At 36.9% G+C, this 11,474-nt stretch overlaps 1 protein-coding gene across 1 annotated transcript in view; it reads right to left on the reverse strand.

Moving 5' to 3' along the window:
• Positions 1 to 888: 888 nt before the first annotated feature.
• MPP3 (membrane protein, palmitoylated 3 (MAGUK p55 subfamily member 3)) overlaps positions 889 to 11,474 on the reverse strand; it is a gene marked incomplete at its 5' end in the record, with an annotated part of 12,259 nt that continues 1,673 nt past the window's right edge. The window contains 10 exons of the mRNA XM_008943223.1: positions 889 to 1,259; positions 2,179 to 2,301; positions 3,171 to 3,279; positions 4,057 to 4,150; positions 4,915 to 4,995; positions 5,639 to 5,803; positions 6,219 to 6,260; positions 7,362 to 7,382; positions 8,484 to 8,548; positions 10,288 to 10,484. Of these exons, the coding sequence (XP_008941471.1) occupies positions 1,080 to 1,259; positions 2,179 to 2,301; positions 3,171 to 3,279; positions 4,057 to 4,150; positions 4,915 to 4,995; positions 5,639 to 5,803; positions 6,219 to 6,260; positions 7,362 to 7,382; positions 8,484 to 8,548; positions 10,288 to 10,484 (1,077 nt within the window). The remainder of the gene's footprint in view (positions 1,260 to 2,178; positions 2,302 to 3,170; positions 3,280 to 4,056; positions 4,151 to 4,914; positions 4,996 to 5,638; positions 5,804 to 6,218; positions 6,261 to 7,361; positions 7,383 to 8,483; positions 8,549 to 10,287; positions 10,485 to 11,474) is intronic.

The following is an 11,474-nucleotide window of genomic DNA, read 5'->3' on the forward strand; positions in this document are numbered from 1 at the left end:
AGATGCTCTGGAAGCCTTTACCCATTTTGGAACTAAGCAGTCATAAACACTGGAAGGATGATTTAGACTTGGAGCTCAGCTACATGGAACTAAAGCCTCCTCCAAGCAACCCTTTCTGGAGCTGCTATGTTGGTGACACAGTGGTATCCAATCGGGTGGCATTTGCAAAAACATCTTGTAGAAAATGCTTCTTAGAAGTCCTATTTTAAATCATATGCAGTTATTTTCATGTAGACTAAAAAATGTCTCTGGTTTATGAACTGGCTAGTCACACAGGTGTGTTCACAGGTTAACATTTGTCCTGTGTCAGTAAGAAGAGACTGGCAAAGCGGGTACAAGCTATGTGGATGAACAGAACAACACCTGTGCAAGACAACTTGGAGGCATTGAGAAATATGGGATGGACACAAGAAAAGAAAACCCCTCATCTCTCTGTCACTAAAATATCTACAACTTACATAACTGGCCTAGTTCTAGTGGCTAACTGGAAAACATTTGCAAATAATCCTGAGTGAAGGGAATGTTTTGCTGGCCTGACAGCCCGTTGAACTTTTAGAGTAATGGACATGGTGTAAGCACTCTCCAAAAGGACCCTCCCACCACGCTCAAGTAGCTTATTCTGTATATATACTGGATTCCAAAACATACCTTGTTCAGATGCCTTAATTTCAGCCACAGAATTTGTGGCAAGAGCATTAAAATTCCAGCTGGTTAGTGTCCTAGCACTACTGAAATGCTGTGGAAGTGCAGCCCCTCTGAAATCTTACTGTACAAAATGCACTATTTACAGTCTAAAAGTCACTCCAAGCTTTTACAAATCTATTTAGTCTGAGCATTAACTTTTATGAGTGAACTTCATTTCTTTCACTTTTAGTCCCTTAATTTCATAGCTGCTACTCAAGATTTTGATTCAGGGAGGTAGTGTCAGCTTCCCACTTTTAGTTTTTCTTATACCATCTTTACGTATTACATCCTAGATAGACCAGCAGTTTTGAAGTGGATTTGACATATTTCACTTTTCTATACTCTGTATTTACAAGATTTTTATACAAACTCTCATTTAAATAGATGATAACAAGCTATGACCTAACCCAGCTGACTGGCACCCAAAATGAATCCTTGTTTAGTTTCTCTAACACAGTTTTCAGCTGATTAAATGCACTCTGGAGATCTTCTTTCACCAGTACAGTGTCAATTAAATGGCCATACTGCTCCTCAATGAATGCTGCAGAATTAATAATTTCCTGCTGTTCTTCATCCTGCTGATCAACACAAGAAGATGGTATGAAATTTACAGCACATATTTTCAATTACTAACATTCTAAAGTATATTCAACAGTAAATCATCAAGTTGAAAAGAAATTAAACAAGAGATGCCACCATTAGGAAAGGGTATGTAAGAAAGACATTACAACTGAGAACAAGGAGTAGTATGCTACTGCTGGAATCTGGTAGGCTGTTTCAAAAATTCAAGACATGATAGTCAGGGTAAGAAACCCACCATGTTACAGGAGGGATGTAAAATGGTGACACTGCACTTTACAAAGTTAGAGTCATTGCCTAACCTAACACCTGGAAATCACACCGCTTGAACATTGAAAAGGAATGCTGGACGCACACTACTCAAGTTCAGCAATTTTAAGGGCTCACATGAAAACTTAGGAAGTGAACTAAGTTCTGTTACATACAAATTCAACATCCAGTTACCTGAAGTAATGACATGATACGCTCAGTATTTCTGTTCACATTTACACATCAATTTGCAGCTGGTCTAGTTTTGATCCTTGTAAAACATCCACATACTGAACTTTGCATATACCAGATTAACAGCATGGGTGGGTGTCACTCTGGAGGTATCAGGAATAGGTGGTTCCCCTTACCCTTTGATGGGGCTGTAAAATGATTATTGGTTTATCAGAGTTCAGTAGCAGCTTCCTCTGCTGCAGCCCTGAGTGATGAACACAGATCTACATGCTTCACGTTACTTACAGTTAAGTTTTAAGGGAGTCAAAAATGTCATTTTAAAGCTCCAAATGAAAAGCTTTATGTGCACAGGACCTACTGTGTCCCACACTGACCCTTGCTGTCACGGAAGATGGGCTCTTCCATATCATTGAAATACTAGCCCAAATACTTCTTTAATCTTTTCATTTCAGACATGAAAGTTAGAATACTTACAAGGGGGGCTGAGATTTCTTCTGACATAGGAGATTTTAGGACATGTTTTTTCTTTTCTGGAATGAAAGGCTTCACAAAGATAACATAAGGCTTAAACTCCGGAGTTCTCAAGTGCTTTACTGCCTGTGAACAGATTATTTTTGTTACACCTTTTTTTTTGTTGTATGTCAGTGATCTACTCAAGCTGGGTTCAACAGTTTCACTAGCATACGCTGTGGTGTGAAGTCCTGCGTACTATACATATGACCACAGTAACATTTTGCTCTTCACAATAAAGGTTAATGTCAGCGTCCTGAATAGCTTACATGAGTACACTGGCTTCCTGGAGCATGGTCTAAGTGCACACCTACCTTGCTATGCATTGGGACACCAGGAACAAGGACATGGCAAAATATACTAATAGATGAAAAATAAAAACCAAATTTACTTAACAGGCAAGTTATGGTTTGCTTCACTTAAGAGGCTATGGACAGGAAATTTTAAAACTGGAATTCATCTAGTATAACAAGTTTTCCCCTAGCTCAGTTAAAAATCTGAATCAAAATTTCAAAGATAAGTCCAAGTACAGAGGGATTAAGTGCAGATACACTGGCACTGGTTACAATACTAGTAATGCTTCAGAAGCAATTGTAAGGAACAAGAACTAAAAACTCATTCATACTCAAGTATTTTTTCTAGCACTTGAGAAGGCTGGGACAATGATGCACATTTCTCCTGCAGCAAGGCTAAAAAAAAAAAAATAATTCCACAGTGAGAACTGATAAAGTGTTATCTAGCCTGTATTAAATAGACATCTAGGACCCACAGAAACCACTGCAGTGTTTAAAGAGCCCTCTTCCACTTAACTAGCAGTCAGGCCACCTTGAGAAACAAGTTCTGAGAGCATCATTGTTCTTTGCAAGGCATGTAGCCACAAATGGCTAAAAACATCACTTAGGCTGACAGCCTAGTAAGAAATACTCGCTTTCTTTAAAATAAGTTGCAGAACTTACTTCAGGTACCACATCCACCAAACAAACCTTCTTTTTGGCCATCACGGACCGGATTGCCTCAAGACTTGTACCATAAAGATTTTCTTTGTACTCTCCATGTTCCACAAATCTAGAAAGTCAATACATTTGAAAATACCATCCACAAAGAATATTCAACTTAAAACATTTCCTGAAGTCACAGCAGTCAAATACCAGGGGTGGGGAGGGAAGAGTGGAAAATCAGGGGAAGGAAAAAAAAGGGGTTATTTTTTCTCATTATATTTCTTCCTTCTGGTTGGTAGCAACAGTCTCCACATATCTCTATAGCTCTTCAGGACTACTGACAAATAGGGGAAGAAGCTACATTAACTCTGTTGTTTGATATTCAAGCCTAATAGAGGAAAGACAATGTTTTCCATAGACAATAGAAAAGATGTCAAGGATATGGACTCAAACTCTTCCATCTTCTGGGAGACAAGCCAAAACCCCATACTTGCAGGAAACACACTATCTTTACAGAAAGGACTTTATATCCATTGATTCAGTCTATAACACACTTTAAAGTGGACTTATGAATAACACTGGTCACCCATCATATTAAATGAAAAATAAGTAGGCCCAACTAAATATATGTTACATTCATTTGATTGAAATCTGACTAATCATACTATTTACAATATGCAGGCTTAGATTCTAACTTATGAACCTTCTACTAGTTCTATGTTGTTTCTAAATTGCTTGTTACTAACAGTCCAGACTGAATAATAAGCTTTTTACTTGGAAAGGTGAATCCTTCTAATACTGTTAGGCCAACTTTACACCAAATTTTGGTGTTCATCTGATGTAAGATTCAACTAGCAGTATTTCTGAAATAGTCAGTTATGCCAGTATTTTAAAATTGACTCACTTGTTTTGCTGCACATCGGTCTCAAAGGATTGCTTAGAGACAAAATTGTATTCTACTCCCTCTTTCTCATGACTTTTCTTTGACCTGGTTGTATCTAGAAGAGAATGAAAGCAAAACACGGGAGATAGATCACCCTTTGCAAACAAATATTTTTTCTGTTTACTTCCAGTAAAGTCTTAAATAACATATGAACAGTGCCCTCGATGTTAATCTTTTGGGTGGCAAAAGTAGCTTGTTGAAGAATACAAATATTGATGGGTTCTTTTTTGTCTAATATTTTTCTAGATAATAATCCAGCAAAAAAACTCCAGTGTATCCCTAGCCATAAAGCCATCCAGCACAATCACTAATTGTTTCAACAGCCAACATATACCAATTTAGTAATCTTGTAAAAAATTTGAATTGGTTTATTGATGGTGGGTAGGGGTGGTTGGTTTGGTGGCCTTTTTTTTTTTTTTAAACTTTAGCTGGTATGATATTCTGAATAAGAAGTCATGCTCAAAACACACTGTTTTGGCTTCTTTCCAATATATGATCTTATTTTTTCTTTCTGAATTTAGTTTCTTTTTTTAAATGGACACTGAGAAAATGTAATGGGTTCAGTTGGGAAAATACAATTCAAAAAGTCAACTGGGTTTATAGAATTCCAAAGTCCGTATGTGCCAAGTTACATAGTGATCTTTTCAGCTATTAAGGGCAAAGTATAATTACAATGTTGAAAAAGAATTCGAAGTATTTTGAAATATGCATATAATCAATAGCTGAAACAAATTACCATTTATCAGTGCGGCTGGCACTACACTATTGGACAACACATATGGACTAAATTGACAACGCAAAAAAGTCTGTATTACTCACGTGGAACCGCAACACCATACTCCTGTGGGTTCTCTGACACAACCTTCTGTTTGAGCTCACTTAATTTGGCCCCCAAACAACCTGATAAAATAGAACTGACTGAGATTTCTGTGTGGAATGAAATACTACAAAGAGAATAAATAATGTCAATTTCACACAAATAACATTGTACAGGAGAGTGCTTGAAGAAATCTGTACATGAGATCTCATAACCCACCATATTCTACTTTGAAGAACATCAGGAACAAACTGAATCCTTGAACAGCTGCTGGACAAACATCTGCCAGGTACTAAGTCAGAAAATCAATAAACTTAGCCATTGGTTTGATGAGATAGCCTTGATTTCTAGGATATCCTTGGAAACTGGCTTAACACAAATGACAACTGCATGCAAAATTGTTAGATAATTCTAATGTCTACCTTTTAATCAATTGTTCTGACAGTGTAAGTATGCACATGCTTGAGTGAGAGCTACTGGAATGCAAGTCAGAAAAAATGTGAAATAATCCTGCATCATTATTTTTAGAATGATTTTGTGAGTTTTTTTTCATTATCATTTAAAAGAAAATAACTTCTGAACAAAACCAGAAAAAAACTAAAAAAAAAAAAAAATTGCACTAGAAACACAAAAACCAAAACCAAACACCTGAAATAAGCCTCTTGTAGTGGAGGTGATAAAGGAAAAAAAAAAAAAAAAAAATTTGGAACCAACAGTGTATCTTACCAATCAAAACCACCAGCCTCTGCTGTTCACCAGGTTGATGCTGATATTTTGTGACTTCTTCATATGTTAGGCACTCTGCTGTATCTGCCTGCTCTGCTTGCTTTCTCTCATTCAGATTATTTTCCTTCTCTTTACGACTCAGTCTAAAGCTCCTGCGTAAGCCAGCTGCAGAGGAAAACAAAACCTGCCTCCACTAACCTAAAGTTTCAAGCTTGTTCAGCTAGAAGTTACTCTCTTCGAATATGAGTTACAAGTTTTTTTCTGTAATCAAATCAGTATACATATGCTAATCTTATAGTTGAAAAATTTGCATATTAGGTAGAAAACCAGGCACCCAAGCTATAATAAAAAAGCTTCATACCCCCTTTAGTTGTCAACTGTTGGATCTGCCAAAGTCCAATTATGCCCCTGCACAGAGACAAACTAGTTCATGAACAATTGGGAAATTACCAGTAATGTAAATAAGCTATTTTTATATTTTAAAGTGGAGGTGGTTTTTTTGGGTGTGGTTTATGAGAGTGTTTTTCATCTTTTTTTCAGGAAGTCGTTAGGGAAAAGGAAAGGGATTTTGGTCTCTCACCTATGTACTGTCCGTTGAAATATCCTTCGCAGTCACAGTCTTCTGTAAATTAAAAGCAGGTTGGGGTGGGGGAATGGTAGGGCAGGAAGTAAGAGCACAGGGAAAGTGAGAGAGTGAGAGGAAAGGAGGGAGGTATCTTAAACAGTGCCTGTGATATGAGTTTGGCTCATTGGTGGGGGAAGGAGTTTTATATCCTGCATTACACACACACAAGATTCTAACAAATATTAGCTTTTGTCATATGCATGTAAAATAATACACAGATCTATGTTAAAAAAGTCAATCTACCCCTCCTCAAATTATGACCATCCCCAAGGCCCCTAAAAGAATGCAAAATAAACCCATGACACTTAACTGAAAAATACTGTAATCTTAAGACAAATACTGAATTGTCACACTTCATAAAAGGATACCTGTCTCATTAAACTTTAGGCAGAAAAAAAAAAAATTAGATCAAAAAAAATTAGATCAAAATTAGATCAGAGCTTTTTTCTGTTTTTGAAGGTAGGCTCTAGTTTCATACTCATGCTTTCACAGGGTATACCAGTCACAGACAGCTAATTATAGAGCATGATTAATACTTTCACTAAAGTTGATAGAACACCAATACTTGGAATATTACTCACAAGAAGCATGTCTTATATGAAAAAAATTAACAGCATGCAGAATTCGAAGTATCTGCTGTTTAAAAAGGCATGTGGTACAGTGACATATAAACTGCGTGAGATCCACACAGCTGCTTGTAATGAAAATAACATAGAAGGCAGTCCAAATAATCAGTGAAGAAAACTATTTTGGATTGATATAGGTAGCCTAAAATGTTGAACTCAAATATTTTTTTTTTTTTTTTTTAAAATGCAAGTCTTTGTCTGCTATTTAACTTGCAACTTTCAGAAAGCTACAGAGCATGTAAATACCTATCAGAAGACAAATATTTTCTCTTGAATCAGGAGTAAATTTGGAAGTTATTAACTAAGTCATCAATCCAAAATTAAATTAGCTAAAGTAACTCAGGAAGAAATTGCTGTAGGAACAAGCAATTTCTATATCTACTATTCCCTTTGCTTGTGAGCTTAGCAAATATTTTAGAAAATGCATTGGTTGTTCATATTCAGACAGAAAATCAGTTAGCAGAGTACCTACCTTTATCAGAAGTCTGATCATCTGTAGTTAGCATGAAAGGCAGAGTTGGCATGATATTAAAAGACTGGCAAATATTTGAGTAAAATTAGAGGGAATGGAAAGGAAGGTTATTCTGGTATGATTTGCTGAATAGGCTTTTCTATTTTAAAAAAAATGCAGGAACATGTCCTTATCAGCTGATTTGTTGCAAAAACTTAGTATATGACCAGTTATCTGCTTAATTGTCTTGAGAACATCTGAGGAAAAAGCCTAAGTAGCAATCTTAATTACATGCCTCTTAACGCAGCATGTAATGGAAACCAATTTGGAAAAGCTTCATTTAAATTAGTAATACTATTTTATAACTTCTGACTGTGGGTCAGAAGTTCATTTATATCACTGAGAAAGGACAATTTCCAGATTCCTAGTCTACATGAGGGTGGCACTCTTAGCATAGAGTCTGACTTCACACAGTCACGGGGCTGCCCCACACAACAACAGCTGTGCTGAAGTACCTAAGAGCAACAGAAGCATTATGCTCTGAGAGAAAACCAGAATGTCTTCGGCTTTTCATTGCTAACTAGCAAAATCACCAAAATTAGCAGTTTTTGTGTGAATCATTCACTGAAAGACTTCAGAGCTACAAACAAAAATCACTTCAAAGTCTACTAACACCAGCACTGTAACACTAAATGCAGATGGTGTTGCTAGCTCCAGTGATTTTTTTTTTTTTTATCTTCCTTAAAGCTACAGTTCATTTTCATATGAGCTTAGAGTCATTTAATGTACTTATGTAAGAATTTCAAGAAGTGTGCATTTTGGATTAATTTTGCAGCTTCCAAGTCTCAAACCACAAGAAAAAAAAAAAAAAAAAAAAATGTGACCACAAGCAAATTTTAAAGCATCTGAACAATGTGTTCAGGAAGAGAGGGACAACCATGTTTTTTGAAAACAGTAGGCACTAGCAATATTAGCTTAGATAAAGCTTAAACCCAGATCCTCTCATGTGGCAGCTTGTATCCATGCAAATCAATCAATGGCAGACTACACAAAACATTTAAACACATTATCACTGAAATAACAGAAAAATACTGAGAATTTGGTATCAATTAAGACATCACTAAAGGAATAGTACAGACTTACATAATGGTTTCTTCACAGTTCTGGGATTCTGCAAAGTGCCCACTGTTCTTCTGTAAGTCAATCGTCTAAATAGAAAATAATTATATTTTAGCCATATAAGCTCAGAATTAAGATATAAAATATCTCCAATTTGACATTTTGAAGACTTTCTGTATAAGTATGACCATCCCAGATTGCTACTGATAAATGACAGAAGATTCTAAAACAATCTAGGCTTTCATACATCACAGCACAGAAATCAACAGCACATTGCTTTTATCGACGTCATTTTTTTTCTATTACTTTTTCCCCCACCCAAACTTTTTTTGCAAGATCAAGAAAACAACGATTCTATTCTAATTATGCTGAGAATTCAACTTCTACATGCCATTTTTACAAAGTATGGGCAAAATTCCCATCTGCTGCATTCCTAAAACTTCTAACCTAAAAAAAGAACTAAAAAGTAGATGATCTTTGTCCAAAATTACCACTGCAACTATGCATATGTAGATATTACCCCCTGCTTTTCAGATCAGTTTGGAGTTCTGCGATTTACTACTAAACAAAACAGGTTACTTAGCTTGCGTGAAAAACATAAGAATAGGGTATCAAGTTAAGTTTTCTGAAGTGCTGGTTTTCCAAAGTCTGAATCTCCCAGTCTACAATTTGCTCAAAACCCCACACCACCTCACCTCCAAAACACCCAACAATCCAGTACAAAAATCCAACTCCAAAGAAATCCCTCACTGTTGCAAAAGAAATCCACCCAACATTTTTCTTCCCAAGTGATCCCCCCACAATAGACCATCATTTATAAGATACTAAAGATGATGCTCAGGCATTTCCACAGTCATTCAGAGGAAGCAGACACTGAGGCAATTTCTACATTCTTGCATACACTAAAATGTAGTTTACAACATCCGAAAAAAAAAAAAAGGAGTGAAAAAAAAAAAAAAGACTGCAGTGCAGCATCATCTGTTGCTACATACGCATGCACAGGAAGAGGGATGCAGCCATTTAGGCAGAATCTGCCTTGTATTTCAAAGAAGCATTCATCTAGTGGAACAAAGTCCTCTATTAGAAACCTTATGTAATTCTTGGAGGTCAGCAACAGAATCAGACCTGTTTAGGTCTCAGATACCACATCTTTGTAATGCCTACAACCCGAAGATAACACATCCAGTAATCTGGAGTAAGAAACCCACAACCCCAGAACAACAAACATGCAATGAGACCAGTTGCCTAAATCAGATTCCTCCTTAAATACAAGACTTCGGTACTGCAAGCACAAAACTTGAAGGATATTTTTGCTCTAGAAGTTACACATAACTTGTTGTGAAAACAGAGAAACTTCCAGCTTTAGAATGTTATCCAGGTCCAAGCAAAATACCACCTTAGGAGCCAGAAGAAAGACCAGATACACTTTGTTTTTTACTATCACTGCATGCCTAAATTCAAAATTGTTACAGTAAATCAGCATTTCCTCTCACATTACAGCAGTAAAAGTCTATGAGATATAGGGTCTCCATAAGCCAGGAGGGTCAAGAGAGACTGATATTCCACATTTCATTTGATAAATGTTTGTTTAGCAACTGCTTCTGTTGCCATGCTACAAAGCATAAGTCAATGGCAAACTACCCGAGGAAAGCTAGGAAGTTTATTAACTAACTAGAGAAGATGGAACTTCTTAGCACTTTCCTCTACGTATATGGTATTCACCCTGGCATGATCCTGCCCTTTACTTCCTGCAGAAAAAAAGCAGCATAAAATTAGTGTGACACCATAGGTGGAAAAAAAAATAAATCAGTAATCTCCATTGACAAACCTTTCTTGGAACTGTTTTGAGGGGATCAAGCCTGCTCTGAGGTTGGTATCTCCAACACGCTTTGCTTGCCACCACGTGGGATCATCCTGGCTTACAACTTCCAGGATGTGCCGTTTCTTAAATGGGAGCCCAGCCTCCTGGCAAGGAATAGCTCTGTCTTCTTTGGGATTATAGCAGAAAAGCGCTCTCATAAACACCTTTAAAAGAAGGTAAAAGGTCCTTTCTTCTTGTCCTATTGGGAATTTCAAATGACCTTTAAAAGGCTTCCCCAGTGCTTACACTGCTAACTATATATACACTCTTCATCTCCTTTATGGTACTCAGAAATACTGAAACCTAGCAAGCTGCATCTGTATTTTGACTGACTTGCACAGAAGAACAACATTCAAGCAGATACCCAGTCATTACATATTGGCATTGTGGAACACGGTACTCAAAGATCAAAGAAGCAAAAAACAGTTCACAGTCTGTGTAAACACAAAATGCAACAAACAGGAAAAAAATTAAGGGGAAGGAGAAAACAAGGAGGGATTTGTGGCAAAGTTGCCCGATTATATGGACTGTCCTAAAAGGTTCCTTTAATGCAACAAAGACTACTGTTCAACTTTGAATTTGTATCTTAGTACTATTTAAAGCATCACAGTAGAACTACTTGTAGAAGTGATTTCATAGAATCCTTTAGGTTGGAAGAGACCTTTAAGATCATCAAGTCCAACATTTGCAGTGCTTCAAGGAAAAAAATCAGTAACCGAGACCAAGGAAGTAGAAACAGAGGTTGACAGGAACCTTCTAAGGGACTAGTTGAACAGTAAGCCACTGCTGATCAAGGAGGGCAAATAAAGCACTCCGAGAAGGTTGTTGATGTTTGCAGTAGGCTAACAGCCTCCAATGATGAGTGCAGCTCTGTTTACAAATAGGTCTGTTTTGACTTGACTGGCAAAATGCCCAGAAATAATGGACAGATAGAAGCTGTCATGCTAAGATGAGAAAGGCAGGAACACCAATTTTAATTGCATGAACAAAAAGAAGAGGCTGGGTTTCAGAAATGCTACGAAAGAATGTGTGCCAAGATGATGAAGAGAGAAGTCACGTAACTCTACTGAATAAAAGGGCACTGCATTTTACAAGAAACTGCACTATCTTTTTGGTTCAATTACACGTCTGTAACACTCCTCACTGATACAGCA

This window comes from Merops nubicus, unplaced genomic scaffold, assembly GCF_000691845.1.
Source record: "Merops nubicus isolate BGI_N331 unplaced genomic scaffold, ASM69184v1 scaffold38726, whole genome shotgun sequence".
NCBI lineage: Eukaryota > Metazoa > Chordata > Aves > Coraciiformes > Meropidae > Merops > Merops nubicus.